Source organism: Aptenodytes patagonicus, chromosome 3 (genome assembly GCF_965638725.1).
Source record: "Aptenodytes patagonicus chromosome 3, bAptPat1.pri.cur, whole genome shotgun sequence".
NCBI lineage: Eukaryota > Metazoa > Chordata > Aves > Sphenisciformes > Spheniscidae > Aptenodytes > Aptenodytes patagonicus.
In genome coordinates, this window is record NC_134951.1 from 54,674,091 (window position 1) to 54,696,813 (window position 22,723).

General features: G+C 43.3%; 1 protein-coding gene across 2 annotated transcripts; it reads left to right on the forward strand.

Annotated features, from left to right (window-relative positions):
• Nucleotides 1–311: 311 nt before the first annotated feature.
• On the forward strand, nucleotides 312–21,463 carry AMD1 (adenosylmethionine decarboxylase 1). Of its 2 annotated transcripts, none has more exons than XM_076333421.1 (9): nucleotides 312–833; nucleotides 13,939–14,025; nucleotides 15,544–15,670; nucleotides 16,157–16,259; nucleotides 17,124–17,166; nucleotides 17,264–17,408; nucleotides 18,452–18,544; nucleotides 18,621–18,776; nucleotides 19,311–21,463. In XM_076333421.1, the coding sequence occupies exons 1-9, from the start codon at nucleotides 703–705 to the stop codon at nucleotides 19,449–19,451; spliced, it is 1,026 nt and encodes a 341-aa protein (XP_076189536.1). In that variant the 5' UTR covers nucleotides 312–702; the 3' UTR covers nucleotides 19,452–21,463. The 2 variants fall into 2 exon arrangements, with proteins under 2 accessions (XP_076189536.1, XP_076189537.1); XM_076333422.1 differs by lacking the exon at nucleotides 312–833 and adding an exon at nucleotides 12,963–13,089.
• Nucleotides 21,464–22,723: the final 1,260 nt, after the last annotated feature.

A 22,723-nucleotide genomic window follows, 5' to 3' on the forward strand; every position in this document is an offset into this window, starting at 1 on the left:
GAGGGCAGGGCGGCGCGGCGCGGCGCGGCCCGACCCCGGCGCGGCCGCCACACCGCGGCCCCGGGCGCTGCCCCGGCGCCGCCGCCCGCTCTCCCCGCTCCCGCTCCCTGCGGGCGGGCGGGCTGCAGTGGGTGGGGCCAGAGGAACCGGCATATGCCTTGACAGGCGTCAGCACCCTCCTATGGAAAGCGGGGAAGGGCGGGCCCGAGCGGCGGCGGCCCAATGGCAAGCGCGATCCTACGTGATGCGGTTACCTGCGAGGTATAAAAGCAGCTGCGTGCGCGCCAGCCCCTCGCTTACACAGTATGGCCGGCGACATTAGCTAGCGCTCGCTCAACGCTCTTCTCTGTAACAGGGGAACACACGGACTACAAGGAACCGAACCGAACCGCATCGCCTGCCCGCCCGCACCCCCGCTCGGACTGTAACCCTCTCACACACGCTCACGCCGCATTCGCCGCCGCGCACTCCGGGTGGTTTTCGCTGGTTAAAAAAAAAAACCTTCCTCCTTCTTCTTATTCCTCTTTTTTTTTTTTTTTTAAATTAATATTAAAAAAATCCCCTCGAAGGTGAAACCCGCCCGGGACGGACTGGGACCCGGCGGCGGCAGCGCGGCCCGTGCAGCAGCAAACGGTAGCGGCCGGGGGCGGTAGTTTGGTTGTCGTTAATTTCTGTGGTTGTTGGTTGCCGAGTTGTCTCACCATGAAGGAGAACGGTGCACACTTCTTCGAAGGGACCGAGAAGCTGTTGGAGGTGTGGTTCGCCCGGCAGCAGCCCGCGCAGCAGGAGCCGCACCAGAGCAAGGGGTCCGGCGATCTTCGCACCATACCCAGGTCCGTTAACGGCCGGGGTGGGATTGGGGGGGGGGGGGCGGCAGTTGGGGGCGCTGTCCTTAACAGCCGGGGGGCGGGAGGGGCGGTGAATGGCCGGCGCACGCGGGGCCCGGGTGTGGTGGCGGCGGTGCGGAGCTGGGTGGGGAGGCGGCGGGCGAGAGGAGCGGGGTGGGGGTTGGGGGGGGCAATGGCCGCGCGCGGGCTGGCGGCAGCGCTGACGGGAGGCTGGTTCCGGGGTGGCTCGGGAGAGCCGTTGGTGGCAACGGCCGCGCGCGCGCGCGGCGGGCTCGGCCCCTGCGCGGCCGCCGAGCTGTCGGCTTCCTTCCCCTTCCCTTGGTGACAGCCCCGGCTTCTCCCGTCTGCCGGCGCAGCCGCGGGAGGGCAGGGGGTGACCTTCCGCTGCCCTCCAGAGACCCCCCCCTCAAGGCCGTGGCGCCGGCCCGCGGGGGCAGGGAGCCTCCCCTCGTCCCGGCCGGGGCGGCGGCGGCGGGGGGGGGGGGGGAGGTGGCAGTGCCGGGGACGGCGCGGAAGCCATTCCGTGCCGCCACCTCGTGCAGCCCCGTGCGGTCCCTGCTGGCAACATGTGGCGGCGGGGAGAGGAGAGCCGGGCGTGTGCCGCGCCGGCCGGGAGTGCCTGTGGGGGGAGGCGGATGGTGGAGTGTCGCAGTGCTGCTGGCGGCCGGGGGCTTGGCAGCGGCGCCCACTCCTCTGCACCAAGCCCCCGCGCACGTTGCGGCTCCCGGCAGCTGTCTGGTAGTGGCTGGCCCCACTCGCAATGAGAGCCGTGGAAGTCTTTTTACGGCGGGGCTTCTTGCTCCCGCCGGCTTCGGGATGGGAAGGCTCCGAAAAATCCCTGCCCGTTGAGACCGGCTGTGCTGGGATAGGAATCTCGTTCATGGAAGCTGGAAAGAGAGAGGGGAGATCCCTCTTGCTGTTGCGACGAGGATTGACGGTTCCCTCACATGGCCAGTTTCGCAGCCGCCGCCGACACTGCGTAGCTGGACAGGTTCATACAGCGGCTCTCACGGAGGGAAGCAGGCGGTACACGGGAACCCTTCCCGTGTGTCCCTGTGGCGTGGTAGGCACCGGAGTGAGGCAGGCAGCGGCGGGGGGGGGGGGGGGATGTCCCCCCCTTCTCCAGAAGTGTGGCTGGAGCCACGATTTACACGTGAGTTTCTTGGCTCCGCTCCCAGATCGCGCTGCCTCTTTTTTTCCCCCATTGACAAGTTCAGGCCAATGAGAGCTGGGCGCCGCGAAGGGGTGGGCCCGCGCCTGTCACCCAATGGGCATTTGAAGAATGTGCTGGCGCTTCTTTCACTGCCACCCAGGGAGGGAGGAAGAAAGGCCCGAGGCCCACACAGCTTCTTGTGTACACGTGTTTCGAACTCGGCCCTCTCTGGGAGGGGGCAGCTCTTTCCTCCTGTGGCTGAGGTATGCCTGCTCGGCCTTTGTTAGCACAGTAGCCGATGGCCACCTGCCGGCGCACAGGTCATCGTTGAAACCATGCTGGGCAGGGCAGGCGCGATATGTCTTTACTGTAGCTTGCCAGTACAGTATTTCATAGGGGGCGGTCTGGAAAGACTGGAATACCTAGACTTCTGACCTGCAATAATCAGAGGTCCAACCATAGATCTGCAGAAAATGATGTTCTGGCGCAAGTGTCCTGGAAGTGTCAGAAAATGGGAGCTGCAAGCTTGAAGTACAAAGCAAATCTGCTTATGTATGCTAGCATGGACCCAGAACTATGTACGGGTTTGTAGGAAGGACAAGATTGGTATGTAGATGTAATCAGCTGATATAGCTGAAAAAAGCAGGCTTGTCTTAAGCATACAGGGCAAATCTGAAGGTTATACTTATATCAGTAGTTTACTGTCAGTATGGTAAACTGTTCAACTTTCCAGGTTCAGATGGTAGCTGGAGGATCTGGTGTTTTCAGTGTATCCAGATCTGCTTGTGTATATCAGTTATCCAGTGGATTCTTTGGTCAGGGAGCTTGAGAAAGGGAGCTTGGAGAGCTTGTCATGATGTATTGAATGTTTGGAATATGGTAATGATGGTAGGGTCTCCATACAAAGGCATACTTAGTATATGCTATTTGTCTTTTCCTTTGTTTTGGTATTTCTCAGCAAATTTCCTGTGTGGATATATTGGTAGAGTTAGCTATCTAAAGATCTGAATTGCCAGTAGGCAGATAACTGCCTTTCCTGAAATAATAGCCCATGTTGTGTGTGTGTATATATGTGTGTGTGTATATACACCACTAGCTCATGGGTAGTGGAAGCTTCATTTCTGCAATGCCAGAAGCACTGCAGAATACATGTTTAGCTGTGACCTGTTGGTGTAATGAGGTAGTTTGCTCGTGTAACTTTCTGACTTCTGAAGATATTTAGACCTTTTCGAGTAATGTGCTTAACATGGAAATCATCAGATGTGGTTATACAGTTCTTTGAGATTTAGTGGTGTAGCAGATACCACAAGGTAACAACTTGTATAGTTAATGTCCAGGCAATCCTGGAAGACTATCGCAAATCCTAGCTGAAATGTGTGCAGATGATCTGAGTTCTGTAGGCACTTCAGGATTCCTGTTGTGTTTGACTTTAAATGTGAAAGATTCCAAAAGTACTCATTTGACTTTGTGTTAATACGCTGGTGTTGGAATACACAGATCTAGTTTAGAGATGGCATTCTGCAAATGGTTTCCTCACTGACACATTCATGCTGTCTGGTGTTCTGTTTGTCAGCTCAGGCTCACATTTACAAAACTGCAAACTTAACTTTTAAAACTGCTCAATGGCATTTAATGTAATTGCAAGGCAGGTACTGTGTCAGTTCTTTGTATGGTTTAGATAGGGCTGTAAAGTTTTAATAGAGTAGATACAAACTGTTAACTGTTGAACATGTGGTCTTTAACACAGTTTCAGAGCTGTGAGCAAGCTTTGAAGGCCTCTGTGTTAATTGGCTCTTAATACAAGATGTTAATTGAAGCTGTGTACTTTTTTGGTAGGAAGCTGTGACATGTCTGAAAATCGCTGTCAACCTGTGTCCAGGAGTAATTACCAGTGATATCGTGTTGCTAGCATGAAATGAAGTTTTACAAATGTTCTCTTTTAGAAAATTGTCAGAATTAAATTATTTACTACAGTTGATAGATGCAAATGAAAAAATTCTGACTGCAATATATCCCACTATGCTAATTCTGTAAAGGCAATTGAATAAGCTAGTTTATGTTGAACAGAACTTGAAATCAAAGCTGAAACTGTAGAACAATAGCTAAATTAGAATCAAGTTGCAAACCAGTTGAGCTTGCCTTTTGTATTGTAATACCTGCTTTGTAGTGAAATGTGAGCCATTCATCTACTGAATGACTAAGCTGGTGTTCAAAGCTAAAAATTTCCATGTTGCATGTGCTTGCTAGGGATTAGATATTTTAAAGTCTTTGCTGGATATCACCAGCAAAAAAAGGAAAAAAGTTCAAGAACTGATGCAATTAAGAAATTTTTCATTTTTTCCTCCTATGGGCAAGCCTGCTTTCTAGAGAAGAGTTTGGATAGGTGTAAAGTATTTCAGAAAAGGTCTATACTTATTGTTTTAATACATTCAGTAAAGGTCCTAACTAAAAACTTAAAAGTATTGAACATGGGCTTTACTTTGCTGTTAAGATTTGCGGGGGGTGGTGGGGTGGTGGTGTTCATTTGCTAATCGGTTCTGCGAAAAGGTCTTGTGGTTGAAGTAGTGGCAAGCATCTGAAGATGCCTACCCTACTCATTCAAAAGTGGAATGAAGTTAACATTTTTGTGGTCTTGAAATAATTTGCTTTAGTGCTTGTTCTCACTATGCTTTGCAAAGCATGTTTTTTAAAAATAGCCTTAAACTATGTATAAAAGGAGGGTTTGCTGAAAACGTGATGAACATGCTGCGAGCCCTGGAATTCCGTGGTGACCGAGTAGTGCATTCACTGTCCCCACAGTAAAATTTTATTCCCCACAGCTGTTTATTCCTTCAGATGATGTGCAACTATGCATTTCCTATCTGTGGCTTACGATCTTGAATGTACGGAAGTTTGAAACCATCGGTTAATGATGCAAGTATTAAGAGTCCATATCTCAAGCATTCAACCCTGAAGAATACTCTGAGATTAAGCTTTTGTTCATGGACCTTTAATATGCTTCCTATTTGTCTGTATTATGTGGACACACAAGAAACGAGGAAAAACAGTGCAGTGGTGAGCAATAGGGAGTGACGCTGATACGAGATTCTCATCCTGTGCTACATGAAAACTTCTAAGCACCAATACAGTCAAGCATCTGAGTCCTGTGAATACTTGCTTTTGTACTGCATCCTATAGCCTGAGTCAACTCATTGCTGCAGTGCCGCTGCACCTCTACACACTCTCCCAGTCCTTAGGACCATAGCAGTGTTACTTGCCTGTTTTCTCAAACAGTGAAGGTATGAGGAGGCTGGGCCATAAGCCCTATTCTACTTACTCCTGCAGTGCTTTGGAACAAAACAGTGTAGAGCTACTGCGTGAAGACTGGGAAGAAGGCAGGGTAGGCAGGATTGTGCCAGGATAAAGGCTTCTTGTCATTGTGTACTTGCTGAGCTTTTTTTATGTGGAGATGAAAGGTAATCTGGAGAACTTTATGTAAGAATTCAGTCTTCCCCTCATCAAAATTGATACTCAAACTAGATTTTGGCAAACAAGTTCAAAATTACAGGTAAAATATGTTTGCTTGTAACTCTCAATTATAATTAAAGAATGGTTTCACACAAAGGAAACAAGCCCTTTTACACTCACTACTACTACTGATTATGATACTGCTTGTGGGAAGTTAAGACTTATGTTGAAGGCTTTTTGATATTTTTGTACCTTGCCACTGAAACTGCTAAAGAATTTGGTTAAGTCACTTTCTGTCAAAGATCTGGTCCCTTAGTGAGATGCCATAGAGCATCCTATTAAAATACGAAGCTACTGGTATATTCCTAAAAGGGCTTTCCTGATGGCTGTTTACTCAGCCAGGAGAACAGGAAGATTTGAGGCTTATGGTAGATACTTGCTGCCTTACAGCATGTTCCTTCTGGAGAAGGTTACTCTCAAACTTGCCCTGAATTCACATACATCCATCTGCAGAAAAATACATCAGCTGCTAGAGGTGCTTTAAAAAGCTTGGGATTTTTGTGTAGTTGGTCTGTACTGTATCTACCTGTTTCAGGATGCTTGAAACTAATGTTGCAACTCTGCTGACATTGATACTTAGCCAGCTTCCATGCTCCTTGCCTACTGCTCCTCTGCATGGGCAGTTTAGACAAGGCATTGAGTTTCACTGTTCTGCATCATGGTATTGATAGGAATTTGCCTACTTAACTGTAGCCTGCTAATGAGGTAACTGATAGATCTATTGGCTCCTAAAAATACTTAGTAGGTAACAGGTGGGGGAATAAAAGGTTGCTCTGCAGTTGAATGCTTGATTTTAAAACAAGGTCTTGCAGTAAAGTACAAGATGAAAATACTTATTTCTTTGATTACTACAGACTTGTCAGCTCTTCTGTTTGAATGAAAAGCTATGCAAGAGTATGTATACAGCTTAAGCTGTCTTTAGGAGTTTCATAGGATTTATTTCCTAAGAATTCCTGCACTACTGCAAAACAACTTTTCCTCCCATTGCTGTCTGGGCTGTGTTAGCAAGGTACTGTTACTGGGGTGGTGGGATGGTATACTTGTGGAGGCTGTTATTTGCTGATAGGAACAAGTTCTTGAGGTAGTTGTTTATCTCTAAATTGCTGTCATCCCCTTCCCAGTTGGCCTGAAACAGCAGTATTGTGCTACTGTCTCATATGCTCGACTCCTGTGTTAAGAACCTGTTTTACCCCTGAAGGTAAAGGCTTGGAATAGGCCAATAACTTGCATTCAAAAGAATGGTTTTATCTGGCAAGGAAAACTTGATTCATAGCTTATTCATGCTTTATTTCTCAGAAGTATGAAATAAAGGAGCAAACATGATGGTTTGGAACTTGGTTGAGAGGGACTGTTGACTATTCATTTCATTACATGCTTTAGGCATACTTCCTAAAAATAAATCAAAATAATTCTCAGTTCTGATAGGTTTTCCATACTGGCATAGCTGGGTGGCAGTTTGAATGGAAGTTATTTGCACTCTGGTAACAAGTCTGTGCTGATAAGGTGCTAAATATTGCAACACAGGTATAGGACTAGATTGCTAAACTTTTTTTTCCTTTTGGCGTGTTCTGCTAGTCAAGTATAGAACAAATAGCTTTCTACCATTCAAGCGTGGACAGTTTTTCACACAAGTAGATGTATTCCACTTTCATTTGGCATTCTCGGAGCATGTGCAACCATTTAAGATGCATGGTACTTGCCTATTGGAGAAACTATTTTGACTTTCAGTAGGTGTCAGTTATTTGAAATTTCAGGAACAGGATCTTGCAGCTTTGGAATGAAGTGGTGTCCTGGTTGCAGCTGGGATAGAGTTAATTTCCTTCCTAGTAGCTGGTACAGTGCTGTGTTTTGGATTCAGTATGAGAACAATGTTGATAACACACTGATGTTTTAGGTGTTGCTCAGTAGTGCTTACGCTAGTCAAGGGTTTTTCAGCTTCCCATGCTCTACTGACTGAGAAGGCTGGAGGTGCACAAGAAGCTGGGAGGGGGCACAGCCAGGACAGCTGACCCAAACTGGCCAAAGGGACATTCCATACCATGTGATGTCATGCTCAGTACATAAACTGGGGGAAAGCTGGCTGGGGGGGGGCTGCTGCTCAGGGACTGGCTGGGCATCAGTCGGTGGGTGGTGAGCAATTGCATCATGCATCACTTGCTTGGTATATTCTTCTATTATTATTATTATATTTTATTTCAATTATTAAACTGTTCTTATCTCAACCCATGAGTTTTCTCATTTTCACTCTTCCGATTCTCTCCCCCATCCCACTGGGGTGGGAGGGTGGGGTGGAGAGTGAGCAAGTGGCTGTGTGGTGCTCAATTGCCAGCTGAGGTTAACCATGACAAGTGGGTAGTAAGCCTACATAACAGTGAGGAGTTGGTCTCAAATGCATTTTCAGTTTGGAGTTCCAGTGGATGCAGGTCTGCTACAGAACTTAGCTACCAATGATTGTCATGCATCATATTCTAGTATGCTTGGCTTGAGTATAGGGAAGGAGTCTCCAAAGCATTTGGAGTTGTCCTGATACCTGGCTGTGAGAAATAATTTAGGAAATAGTAATGCAATCCACATACTTGCCATTGAAGGGGGAATTTGGAAGAGCAGAAGCCCATGATAGTGCTTCATTGAGAATTAGTCTCTTTGGTTTCCCTTTTTTGGTTTCCCTTTTTCAGTTGGAGGCTTTGCTTCCCAGTTAAAAGTTCACTCAGTTATGAAATAGGAAGTAATGTTCTCAAGTATTTCACAGTTACTAACTTGGAGAATTTTTACTTGACAAAATGGGATTAGCTGCAATACATGTACTGATAACCATTGAAATACTATTTTTAAGGTGGATTTTTTGTTTCCACTTTAAGTGGGGGTGGACATTGCTTGTCTCTAGCTAGTAATGCTTAAATAATTACACAGATTAAAGAAAAGGAAGAAATGCAAGAGTTAGACTTCTAGTGAACTCGGTTGACTTGGTACAAAGTAGTCCCAGATGTTCTTCCTTAGCTCTGCTTTAAACAATGGAAAATGTCAAATCCTAAGGTCATCTTGTTCAAATAGGTTACATTGAGCTCAAATCCAGCATGTTAGTGACTTTTCTGTAGTTTTCTGTGTTTAACTTCAAAATGCATACAGGTGCAGGCCAGTATCTCTGCAAAACTTCTCCCTAATGTGGCCAAGTCTTGTCCTGGGAGCTGCAACCCTTTGTTAATCTATTTTATGTATGCTTCTGGATCAAGCCCGACATCTTGTATGTTTCTCAACTTGTAGGCTTTCTTCCTTAATGCTACTCTAATCAGATCAAATGATGAACTTCCCTTTTATTCCTGTAAAGGCTGAACGTGTGAACATTTCGCATATGCTTAACTATGGTTTCTGTAGTGGAAGAGTGAAGAACTGAGCAAAGTTTTAATATGCAAAGGTCTTGTGCAACTGCAGATTTCAGCCACAGTACCTAAATACCAACTGTAGTACTAATGAGCATAACTAGGGACTTCCTTTGCATGGTAGGCTTTGGACTTAACGTGCAATATTGTATTGTTGGTAATATGCTGTACTGATCCTTCATTGTTGGACTACTTGAACACCAAAATTGTTCCATCTTCCCCTACTACTACATGATTGAAACTTAAATGAGCCATTTTCCTGAAATGTCAGCACTGAATTGCACTGCAGTGATACTTGAAGAAAATTATCATTTGTCTACATAAAGCTAAGGTTTTGACTGTCTGACCAGGTAAGAAGCTTGTGAAGGCTGACATATGCTCTTGCAAAGCCTGAGATAGTTACATACACATTAATACTTAGACAAGTACAAAATTATATTTGGAGTAATGTACAAATGGGGTTACTGCAGCTCAGCATCAGGCAGTGTAAGGGAACTGTGCCTCAGCTTTCATAAATGCTATGTCAGACACTGAGTGTTTCTTCAGTGGCAGATAAAATACTGTCAGTAGTGGTGCTGGAATGATTTGAACAGTTACTCCACCATACCAAACCAAAGTGACATGTTATCTAGTTCAGTTTACAGGAAGAGTATAATAGGATGTTAGAGAGAAGGTACTAAGGCTGGCAAATTTACACAGGTGTGCTGTAGCGTCCAGAGAAAACTAAATCCTTCAGTCCTCTTCTCAGCAAAATAGCCTGATTGTCTAGGAGCATTTAAAAAATAGGTATAATATAAACTGTTTCACTCTTTGCATTTACCAAGTTTTTCAAAGATGAGCAGACACTTGCATTTTCATACATACTTAAGTATCAGGAACAGAGCTAAGCCCAGTCAATGACATAAGCGTAGAGCTGAATAAATGTGTGGGACTTTATCTGAGCATTAAAAAGAAGCTGGTTTTTTTTATTGACATGCAGATTTGAGTGGTCTGTGCTGTCATGTCTGTAGTTGCAGAAGAGTATTTCATCCAGGTTCACTAACTGGGGTGGTAGGGAAAATCTCACTTTGATTTTAAGTATCCAGTAGTATCACTGAGCTCAAACTTGTTCAGATACGCCCTTAATTATGAGGGATCTTAAGATGCATAGTATGTTGTTCTGGTTGACTCCTGTATAAATATACTGGTTTAGTGCAATATACACTTTAAAAGCAAAAATCCTCAAGTATTGTTAGTAAAGGTACAGAATTCAGTTTCAGGATGCATTCTCGAGGGAGAAATTAAGGCATTTATTTACTGGGGTGTTTAGAGAAGCAAAGAATATCTGGATATTTTTTAGTTATATGTACAGCAGAATCTAAAACTTCAGCTTTGCAAACTGACCAGTTCTAAGGGGAAAGATTGGTGGCTGCTGGAGGAACTCTGCTGATAGAATTAACAGTGAATGCTCTGTCCTGAAGTAAAACTATAGAGCTTTTGCAGTGTCAATAAAGGGAGAGAGGTCTGACTCCTAAGGAAGGATTAGGCTGACAGTTATATGGGCAGCTGAGCCAATCTAATAGCTTGCTTGGTGATGAAAAAAATGGCACTTCTGTGCTCCCAGCTGCAAAGGGCCCTGTAGTTGTTCCAGCTCTGCTGATGGGCAGCTTAGTTTTATGCTGGGTTAGTAAATTTCTTGGTTCATGACAGGTCTGAGCACAAGAGCCAGCACAAACCTGCAGGTGGAATATGTTGTGGGAAGGGGGGGATGGGAGAAGTAGGGCAGCCAGCAGTCCTGTAGCTTCGCAACTTCAGGAAGCTGTATCTGTTCCTGTCTGCTTTATAGCAAATTTGACTATATTGGATTCTACTAATCTAGTGTAGACACAAGACTGAAGTGATGACCAAAGTAGTTTTTTGCAAGTCTGTCACTTCCCATGAGTACTTGGAAGTCTTTGGACTTAATTTGAGCCCTTTGATTTTTTAAGTTTCTTAATAAAATTCCTTGTAGAATGAGTAATGACAGTAAAGAATGGAAATATTAAAACTTCTACCACTATACTAAAATTTAGCACTGTAGCTTCAACTTGCACTATGTGAAAATAGTTCAGTTTATTTTCTTGTAGGTGTAATATTGCAAACTATTTGCTATAAGTCTTCTATATCTTCTAGAGGTAGAAGCAATTCTATGATCCTGATTCCTCAAAGAGGAATTCAGGTCATCGAGATGTATTAGTTTTTAGGGCTGGTTTTCAATTAAATTATGAACTTGACTCTAAGCTGGACAAATAAAATATGTTAAAGTTAACTTGCTAGTTTATAACTCTATTAGTTGCCAGTGACTACTGTGATTGAAGTATATGGAGATTCATCCTAAAGCATACCTTAAGTTATAACAATTTTATCTTAGTATGTGTGGGATGCAGGACTTCAGGTTATCCTGACTTGCCTAGTTAGAAGCTTGGGGTTGCTGTTTGACAATTGTCCTCGTGCAGCAGATTACACTAATGGATCCTGAGGAATCATAGAATAGTTTGGGTTGGAAGGGACCTTTAAGGGTCATCTAGTCCAACCCCCCTGCCATGGGCAGGGACATTTTCAACTAGATCAGGTTGCTCGGAGCCCTGTCCAACCTGACCTGGAATGTTTCCAGGGATGGGGCATCCACCACCTCTCTGGGCAACCTGTGCCAGTGTTTCACCACCCTCAGCATAAAGAATTTCTTCCTTATATCTAGTCTAAATCTACCCTCTTTTGGTTTAAAACCATAACCTCTAGTCCTGTTGCAACAGGCCCTGCTAAAAAGTCTGTCCCCATCTTTCTTATAAGCCCTCTTTAAGTGCTGGAAGGCTGCAATAAGGTCTCCCCGAAGCCTTTTCTTCTCTAGGCTGAACAACCCCAACTCTCTCAGCCTTTCTGCATAGGAGAGGGGTTCCATCCCCCTGATCATTTTTGTGGCCCTCCTCTGGACCCGCTCCAACAGGTCCATGTCTTGTGCTGAGGGCTCCAGAGCTGGATGCAATACTCCAGGTGGGGTCTCACCAGAGCAGAGTAGAGGGGCAGAATCCCCTCCCTCGACCTGCTGGCCACGCTTCTTTTGATGCAGCCCAGGATATGATTGGCCTTCTGGGCTGTGAGTGCACATTGCTGGCTCATGTCCAGCTTTTCACCCACCAGCACCCCCAAGTCCTTCTCAGCAGGGCTGCTCTCAATCCCTTCATCCCCCAGCCTGTCTTGATACTGGGGGTTGCCCCGACCCAGGTGCAGGACCTTGCACTTGGCCTTGTTGAACCTCATGAGGTTCACACGGGCCCACTTCTCCAGCTTGTCCAGGTCCTTCTGGATGGCATCCTGTCCCTCTGGCGTGTCAGCTGCACCACTCAGCTTGGTGTCATCTGCAAACTTGCTGAGGGTGCACTCGATCCCACTGTCTGTGACATTGATGAAGATATTAAACAGTACCGGTCCCAATATGGACCCCTGTGGGATGCCGCTCATCACCAATCTCCATCTGGACATTGAGCCATTGACCACTACCCTCTGGATGCGACCATCCAACCAATTCCTTGCCCACTGCACAGTCCACCCATCAAATCCGTATCTCTCCAATTTAGAGAGAAGGATGTTGTGCGGGACCATGTCCATGTATCCAACAGATGTCGGGGTGGTTGAAGTCCCTCATGAGGACCAGGGCTTGTGGGTGTGAGGCTGCTCCTATCTGTCTACAGAGGGCCTCATCCACTCTGTCTTCCTGGTCAGGTGGCCTGTACCAGACCCTCACTGTAATGTCACCTGCCCTGCCCTCCCTTTAATCCTGACCCATAAGCTCTTGGTCAGCTCCCCATCCACCCCCAGGAGGAGCTCCATGCACTCCAGCTGGTCATTAGCCCTCAAATAGAGGATGACACCTCCTCCTTGTCTCCCCTGCCTGTCCTTCTAAAAGAGCCTGTATTCTTCCATTCCAACACTCCAGTCACAGGAGCCATCCCACCATGTCTCTGTGATGCCAATAAGGTCGTAGCCCTGCAGGCGTGCGCATGTCTCTAACTCCTCTTGTTTGTTCCCCATGCTATGTGTGTTTGCACAGAGACATTTAAGTTGGGTCCCTGATGAAGCTGTCTCACTGGCTGGAGTTCTTTTGTGCTGCTCTTCAGGCGCTCTCCTGCTTGACCTGTGATCCTTCTCCAGGCTCTGGGCATCTATTGCTGGCCCTGGCATCAAACTGGTAGGAGTGGGATGGATTGAGGTTCCCCTCCCCTGGCAACTTCAGTTTAAAGCCTTCTTCACCAGCTTGGCAAGCCTATGACCAAAGATGCTCTTCCCCTGCTCTGGCAGATGGACCCCATCAGCCCCTAGTAGACCAGGTTTCTCAAAGCGAGCCCCATGGTCTAAGTAGCCGAACCCCTGGCTGTGGCACCAGTCCTGTAACCATTTGTTGACTTGCCAGATTCGACTGACCCTTTCAAACCCCTTCCCTTTGTCTGGGAGGATTGATGAAAAACTGCCTGTGCTTCAGAGTCCCTTACTGCTGCTCCCAGGGCTCTGTTGTCCTTCTTGATAGTCCTCAGACCGCTCCTGGCTGTGTCACTGGTGCCCATGTGAAACAGCAGCAGTGGAAAATAGTCAGTGGACTGTACGAGGCTTTGTAGCCTCTCAGTGACATCCCTGATACGAGCCCCCGGTAAGCAGCCCACCTCTCTAGAAAGTGGGTCATGTTGGCAGATGGGTGCCTCCACACCTCTCAGAAGAGTCGCCCACTACTGTCACCCGTCGCCTTTTCTTAGTTGCGCAGGTTGTTATACAGGGGGCAGATCAGGCTGCCTTAGCTCCAGCGTCTCTCCTGATGTGATGGGTCTTTATATACTTAGCCATTCTTTGAGAGCTAAGAATATTACTGGATATTACTGTATTGTGATAGACAGTTCCTATATAAAAAGTCCTTGCCTTTCATGCTCTCAGATTCAGCAGCTCAAGACAAGAGCTATAGTCTTGTTTGGGCTATAGTTTTTACCCAGGGTTCCAGAAAGCTTCAGTTTGTTTAACCTGTTGCTTGTGCTCTTTAATTTCTTCACAGGATTGAGTGGGACAAACTTCTGGAGAATGTGCATTGTTTGATCATAAGTGTGACAAAAACTGACAAGCAGGAAGCTTATGTACTCAGGTAAGTCACTAGCTTATTCTTCTAGTCTCCAAGAGGTAAAAAAGTTAAAGCTGTCATACAGGCTGTACTTGGCTGAGAATCCAGTCTTGGGTTAAGATCCTGCTGCTCATGACTACAACTTGCAGGGGTCTGCTAATCATACTGTCATGCTTCTGTTCAGTAGCAGGAATGTCGTCATAGTTATCAGTGTTTGTCTTTTTTCTTTAACTAAAAGGATTAAGGACAGAGCTGTGGTGGTTCTGCACCTGATCATTGAATTTTGTCCAGGGATAAGTAAGTCTCCCCAGTTAAGAGGTTTAGGATTACTTCAGCAGAATAGTGCATCTAAGTGTCACTTTGAGATCAGCAAAAACTGTATCAGTAGATCAGCTTTAACTCCAGATATGCAATCAAGTGGAACAACTCTTGCAGCTAAGCTAAGGACATCTGTAAAAATGTAGCTTTCCTGAAATCTTGGGATTTGTCTTGTGCAGCAGTTAGTTGTAAGGACACTACTTTTGCCATGTGTTTTTCATCTTGCAAAATACTCTCATGCTTTTTCTACGTGAACTTTACAGACACATTGACATTTGCTGTTTTACTTCAGATTACAAAAACTGAAGCTTTTGTACTCTGAAAGACTGCCTTGAGGGCAAGGTTGGGCTAAGAGCAAGCTAGTCAAAGAAACTCTGCTGAAGTCTTGTTTCCTCAAGCTTCATATATTTAAAACAAAATTCTGAAAAGAATGTAACTAGTTACAATGGTATTCTGGATGAAGTATAACCTTTACTTTGCATTCTTAAACAGGATTCCAAACTGAGTTAGTTATTTAAGCTAGACTCAGTCCCATTGTTCAGTTACTTGGTGAGAAGATAATTGTTCTACATGTTTAAGTGTTCTGGATGTACTATCAATGCTAATCTCCAGGTTCAGTGGGACTGTAGTTAAGTGTCTGACTTACAGTTTATGTATAGTTAACTTCTGTATCTTGTGCCTATACTCTCATTATGAGACTTCCTGTTCCTGTGGACAGGTGCTGATTTACCACTTTCCAGTAGTCAGCTTTCCTAGAAGATGCAGCCAGACAACTTATTAAATTCTGTTAAGGCTTTTGCCTTTTTTGAGCTGACTTTCCCATAGGCTGTATTTCAGCTGAGAAAGATTTCAAGTTTGACCCCGTTCTGTGTCTGGGTTAAGAAATTAAATTGCATGTCTCTGTGTACCCACTTCACAGCATGTTTGTATTTCTCCAATAGATTGAGGATATGTAATGCATGTAGCACCTCTTTTTCCTGTTGTGTGGTAGCTGTGTAATACCACGCTTGCAGCAGGTATTTGTTTTGGGAAATCATAACAGCTCTCAAATGTTAGCTAAAATCTATTGGTTTGATCCATTTGCCAAGCATGTTTATGTACCATATGCTGAATGTTCACTTACAGTAATGCATTTGGTTGGGATAAGAACTGAGATCTAACCATTCTCTTCTGGCTTGTTTTATATAGAGCATTTAATAAATTTTTAACACTTTTTTTTTACAGTGAGAGTAGCATGTTTGTCTCCAAGAGACGTTTCATTTTGAAGACGTGTGGTACCACCCTCTTACTGCAAGCACTGGTTCCCCTGTTGGAGCTTGCTAGGGAGTACAGTGGGTTTGACTCAATTCAGGTAAGGTGCCAAAAATGCTGCATCTTCCTTAGAATGTACAAAAAGCTTTTTACTAATATTTCAAATTCACTGATTTTATTATATATTCTGAAACTTCCGTTGCCATTTAAGTATGCTTCCCAAAATGGGAAGATTGTAATATAAGATTGCTTGTTCTGCTGTAGGATTTAGCCTTCTATTTTCCTCTTGAAGGATGTGAACTTACAAATGCTATTGTGCTGAGTTAAGGTCACTTAAGGGTGAAAGGCTTCCATGCCCATGTTGTCAGCGCTGAAGTCACTGATGTTTTCTTGTGGAAAACAAATTTGGAAGTAAGATGTCTCCTGTAACTTACAAATTAAGCTAGGAAAAACCATATGCCTCTGTGTTTTGACAATGAAAACTTAGGTCCTGTGAAAGCTTATAGTAAATGCTTGCATTTTTCTAGATTTAGATTCAAGGTGGATGGATATATTCAGTATCTGAGATGTACCTTTATTTTTTCAGAGCTTCTTTTATTCACGTAAGAATTTCATGAAGCCTTCCCACCAGGAGTACCCACATAGGAATTTCCAGGAAGAAGTAGAGTTTCTTAACGAAATTTTCCCAAGTAAGTTCATGAAACTTCAGCCAAGTTGCAAAGCTTGTGTGAAGCGTTGCTGTGAAGTGAGAATTGACAAGCAGCGCAATACGTACAGGCTGCCAGGCCATTCATTCAGCCGTGCTTGCAGTTCTGTAGCCAGCACAAGCTTCGGCTGCATAAAAATCAAAAGCTCTAAATACTTTCTGAATTTCTGACACTAACTTGCTGAGATCAAAACTTAAATCATACTAAGCTTGACACTTAGCACCTTGTCTTAACTGAGGTCGTCTTCAGACTTCCAAATAGTGTAATAATTCAGTCTGCAGAATCCAGCTCTCACTAACCATAAAAGCCTTGTTAAAAAGGTAGAAGAGTAATTTAAGGTAACGAATACACTGAAGAAAAATGTAAGGTTTTCTCAGAAAAGTCACTGCACTAAAGATTGAATTCAAACACTTAAAATCTACAACCTACAAGAATAACCTTGAATTTTAACTACTGGCAGAAAAGTTTTTTGAAGGAACACAGAAGCTGTAGTACTTATCTGAGTTATTTGAAAATAAATGCTAACCATAAAGCCATTAAATAGATGCTTAAGAGTACTAGGGTTTCTGTTGGTGTGTAGCTAAAGCTGTAATCTGAATTTCCTGCTAGTAGGCTCTGAACTGGGGTGTCCAGCCCACCTTCTGAGGGAGCCTGTTTTTCTGATTATTGGCTTTATGTTCCTGAAGTTAAACGCCTGCTTATTTGATACAGATGCTGACTGTATCAGTGAAACCCCTCTTAGTGTTCTGTGAAAGACTTCTACTGTCTTTAAATATGAAATGAAGTCAATCTTTTACATAAAGGATCAGCTGTGGTACATTAACTGGAGACTTTTTGTCTTGTCAGATGGAGCAGCTTATTGCATGGGGCGTATGAATTCTGATTGCTGGTATGTATGTGAAGACTTTGAAATCTTTGGGGCTTACAGTAAAACTTAACTTGGTGCTGCTGATATTTATTACATAAGTGATTTGTATTTTATATAGGTACCTGTACACCCTGGATTTCCCAGAGAGTCGGATATCCAATCAGCCTGATCAGACACTGGAAATTCTGATGAGTGAGCTTGACCCAGTAGTTATGGACCAGTTCTACATGAAAGATGGTGTTACTGCAAATGATGTCACTCGTGTATGTTTGCCTGAAAACTAAGCATTTTTGGGAATGGTGGAAATTGGGCAACAAAATGCTTCACTTACCACTTAATACAAGGCTTATTTTTTTGGTAGGAAAGAGCTCATAGAAAATGTCAGGTTAATGTTTTTGGGGTAAAATGGATTTAACTCTAGGATGTTTTTGGGAATAAAACTTCACATTTTCAGTGCCTCTGCTTTAATCTATTGAAAGGAGCAATTTGCAGTGCTTTGGGTGATTGGAAGCTTATCCTCTGAAAAATGGAGGAATAGGAATAAAACAACAATTGAGTAACTTCCACTGAAGGATGGAGATTACAAGGAGTAAGACTTAGATGGAGCATAATGAATGCCAAGGGAATCTAGGTATCAAAATTAAGGTTAAATCATGGAGCCATTTGGATAGCTGGGGGGGCGGGCATGGATTTAAAGTCCAAGCATAACTTGACGATTTGCCTCCTTTCCTCCTTTTTCCAAATGGGAAAACCCTGTGACGTGAACAAGTTTCTCTGACAAGTACATTGACTTCATCTGGTTTTCCATCTTAGGCGTTGATTCTCATCCTGTATTTGCTATTGAGATTTGGCTGTATCTCGAGTACTGTGTGGGAAATCCAAGTGCTTGGGATTGCACTTCATTCTAGAGTATAAAGAAGTATGTTCTCACTCCAGAGTAAATGTAAACAGCCTTCACTTTGTGGATACTGGTTGAACAGGAGCTCCATTTCCATTTTAGTTGCAGAAGCAATTATGTATTAGGTGTCTAAGCTGTCCCCTTGTCTTTGAGGTATGCAGCTTGGTTCTGTAAGAGGCTAAGGATCTGATAACTTGCATGCAACTTGGCACTCGGTCACTTGATAAGTGACAGGATGCAAAGCAAGTTCATCTACAGTGGTACAAATTATCAGACTGACTTGTTACTGGGAGAATTCTGGTGTCCTGTCCCCTAAATTGGTGTTTGTTCTGCCTTTGAGTTAAATCTAAACAAGTATAAGGATGTGTGATGATAAACTGAGTGGTGTAATTTTAACTTCTATTTCAGATGAGTGGAATTCGTGACCTGATACCAGGTTCTGTTATTGATGCTACAATGTTCAATCCTTGTGGGTATTCAATGAATGGGATGAAATCAGATGTAAGTTTTACACTTACTCATAATTAATGTTACAATAAGTAGTAATTATTTGGCAGTAATAATATTTTTTTTTCAGGGAACTTACTGGACTATTCACATCACTCCAGAACCAGAGTTCTCTTACGTTAGTTTTGAAACAAACATAAGTCAGACCTCTTATGATGACCTGATTAGAAAAGTTGTAGAGGTTTTCAAGCCAGGAAAATTTGTGACAACCCTCTTTGTTAATCAGGTGAGTTTTCTTGCATTGGCTTGTCAGCCCCTGAAATGCATATAGACACAAACAAAGCAAGGCTAGAGATTTTTTACTAGGGCATTAGTAGTTTCTAGTTTGCCTCTGTTTGGTAGTTTCTTTGGAAAGTAAAAATACTCTTCAGTATTGCTTTGGCATGCACTAAATCTGATCTCCAGAAAACTTAAGAAACACTAAGGTAAGGCAGCCCAGTCTCAGTATTCTAATGACTTCCTGTGCAGTTCTGTAGAGGCATAATTTCTTGCTTTGGTATTTTTCTGGACTTGGCTGCAGCTGTCAGTTGTAGAAGCGCTGCTGTTAATGGTGATGCTGCCAGTTAAGGATTCATAGAAAAAAGCAGTACCATACATAGGTAGCAGAATCGCTGCTTGGGGTTGAAACTTCTGCAGCACTGTCAGGCATGGGTTTGGAGCATGTTGGTAACAGTATTACGAGAACCACACAAAATATGTATTGTGCTAGTCCATCTTTAAATGCTAAGCTTAAAGTAAACTTCACTTTTTTGTTTTCTAGAGCTCTAAGTGTCGTACAGTGTTTTCTTCTGCCCAGAAGATTGAAGGGTTTAAACGTCTTGATCACCAGATTGCCCAATTCAGTGATTATAATTTTGTTTTTACCAGTTTTACAAAGAATCGCCAGCAACAGCACAGTTGATTAAGAATGAAGAAAAAGCGCAAAAAGAAATCCCATATAGAAGGTGGTGGTTGCTTTCTAGTTAATGATTCAGGGGGCCATGCTTTCCACTCCCACCACCTTGTAGTTGTGGAAAGCCCTAGGTGTAATCATAGTATAACCATTTTGAATTGTATGCATTATTATATCAAGGAGTTAGATATCTTGCATGAATGCTCTCTTCTGTGTTTAGGTACTCTATGCCACTCTTGCTGTGAAATTGAAGTGCATGTAGAAAAATCTTACTGTATGAAACTTTACAACACTTGTAAAAATGATTCAGGTAGAATTACACACAGTATAGTTTTTCTCCAGGTATCACCAAAAATTCCCCACAGACAAGGCTTTCGTCCTCATTAGACTTTAGCCTCAACCTACTCACTGGGGACAGTTCTCTGTTAAATTGTCACTCTTTTTTTATCTATTTTGTGATTTCAGTCTAAAACAGTTTTCGACAAACTTATGATTTCTAATGAAACTGATTCCTCATTAACACTTTCATGTTTGGAGAAAGTTCTTAAAACAGTTACGAATTGTTTTGCTACTGCAGGTGGTTGATTTATTTTTAAATCTGACTTTTCATGCTCTACTCAAGCTTATAGGAATTGGCTCAGCTATACTGTAGCACTGGGCTAATGCATTGGTCTTTCACCTTTACAGACTTGGGTATTGGTACTAATGCAGGTTAAATTTCATCTTACCTTAATGCTCATTTATCTGTCCGCATGCCCAAGCTGTCACACTGCTACACAATGGCAGAATTTGAAGAAGGTCCAAGACTTGATAGGGGAAGAGCTGAGTCAGGATGCAAGTGCTTTGGCATAGCTGTGTGACAGCTTTGCAAAGTGCAAGTTCATATTGGCACCAGACATTTTCTTTCCTAATCACCAGTTATGTCAGACAAAGAAGCTGGTGCTCTTGAGCGCTGGCAGGTAGATCTAGTGAAGGAGTGGAATTTGCTGGGCTGGGTGTGTTGATTGGTTTGAATTATTCTCAGTAAAACCTGTGACCTACCACTTCTAACTGTAAAGAGTGCTTCTAAACTGGTCCAGTGTCACTCTGTTTTGTTGTTCCAAGAAAAGCTAATGCCTCTGTCTTGTGACAGTCCTGTGACATTGTTGTGCATGTGACTTATGTTGTATTTGAGTGTTGTGACTTCATCTGTTTTTTCCTCCTAATTACTAAGGTGGTTCCTCTTACTGTGACTTGAGGGCATTAAGTGAAGGCATAGAACAAGAACTGTCTGGGACACCTGGACAGAAGTGAAGTAGAATGCTATTCATAGAACATGAATAAGTGTGTAATTCAAAGTCACTTTAATGGGTATTGACTAAAATGCAGGCTTTAAAGAGCTGGCACACTTTCAGCTGTGTTTGCAAATACTGGGATTTTAACAGCTGAGGGACCAGCATGTTAACTACGAAATTGAGATTATTTTTTTTCCCCCCCTCTCGTCCTTGCAATGTTTTGACTCTGGTTTGACGCAATGGTTTTTTGTTCCCTCTGTATTTATAAATGAAGCACTTTTTCAGTGCTTCTAAACTAAAGTCTGCTTGGTTAGAAATCAAGTGGTTGGAACACTTCAATTTTTTTTTTTAATTTTAAGCATATTGTTGATGTTCTTTACCAATGTTATCAATTACATGCTGTAAATGGCAGTAATGCTTTTTGGTGTTAATATTGAGGACCAATATTTCAGTGGGTGTTTTTTTTGTTCTTAAACATTGTCCCAACTGACCTGACATTTGTTGGCTTGAGGTCCTTTAAGTAGACTGAAGATCCCTTTTCAAGTAATACTGAAATACATGTTTTACAAATAGAAGCATAAGCCTCGGCTATAAAAATGAAAGCTGTTGAATGGATTATTGAACTATGTAGGGTGATCAGGATGGGGGGGAGTATGGTGTTTATAACTTCTGTGGTGTTAGACTTTGATCATTTAAAAATATCTGTACCACAACTTAATGCTTCAATAAAAGTTCGCTTAAATTGTTTGTAGTGATGATCCAGCAATTCTACCCTTCACACTCTTCATGCTTTCTGGTACCGAATGGTTTAATTCTGAAATAGATTTATGTGTTTCTCGTCCTAAATTACTTTAAATTTACTTTGCCCTTGTAGGGGATGCATCTCAACTGTTAACATGTTAGTCACTTAAAATGAGACAGCCTGTCAAAGGAAGCCAGATGAAAATGTTATGCTGTTCTTGAGGCTAAAGATGTTTGTCTGAATGAACACACAAAGATTTGAGGTTTGCTGTCTTCATATAACCTGTATTTTTTCCTCAGCATTAAATATTTAAAATATTCCTCTGAGTTAAGACAACGCCTGGTTCGGCTGGTCTTAAGTAACAAACTCTGGCATACATTTATGGTACTTAAGCTTAGACTGACTTTGAGAATTCAAGGTGAAGTTTGTCTCTTAAGATAGAAGTAGGCATGTACCCCATCTGGATAGTAAACTGTAGACCAGAAGCTAGTGGCTAGGAATGTCAGTGCTAAGCAGATGCAATCAACGTGACTGAAACTTCCTCGATTCCATGTGAGCAGTCCTACAGGAATAGCAGCTGCTGTCTAACCATACCTGCAAAGCTCTGACAGTGCCGATAGCCCCCAACGTCACCTAAGTAGGGAAAACTTGTGTTAGTGTTGAAGGCCTAATACCTTTAAATCGTTCGTGTCTGAATACAGGTTTCATGAGTCACCCAGAACCTATTCTGTGATGCTAGACTTCTCTAACTGTGCTTTGGATATTAAATAGCAACTTCTCCTAGTTATTTCAAGTACTTCACACTGTTGAAAATACCCAACTAAGTCTTCTGAGAAGAAGAAATTCCAGCTTACAGCATCAAGCGATCCTGTCTAACGCTCTCAGCTATGACAAGTTAGCAGTAACCTACCTCTGAAGAACTGTTTTCTAGACTGACCTTCACAAAACTGAAGATTCATCTTAATTTTTTTCTGTTTTAATTCACTTTGCCTGAAATTTTACAAGAAACCTGCAAACTACTTGTCACCTTCACATTTTTCACCTCAATAGTACTATATCCTTTACGCTAGCCCTTCTCTCTTGTAAATTATGCTGATAACTGACATGAGAATATGGTATCTACATAATCCTGTCTGTTATAGCAACACAAATGCAAAGCTTGCTGTAGTCATTAGCTGTGTTAGATGTTTGTATTTCTCATAAATCAATGGAGGAAGCGGAACTGGCTCCAAGTTCATGTGTCCACTTAATTTCTGTGAATAAAT

Coding starts and splice junctions, on each gene's coding strand:
- AMD1 (XM_076333421.1), top strand. CDS start 703: ATGAAGGAGAACGGTGCACACTTCTTCGAAGGGACCGAGAAGCTGTTG. Junction 17,167..17,263: donor CGTATGAATTCTGATTGCTG/GTATGTATGTGA, acceptor TATTTTATATAG/GTACCTGTACACCCTGGATT. Junction 18,545..18,620: donor TGAATGGGATGAAATCAGAT/GTAAGTTTTACA, acceptor TTTTTTTTTCAG/GGAACTTACTGGACTATTCA.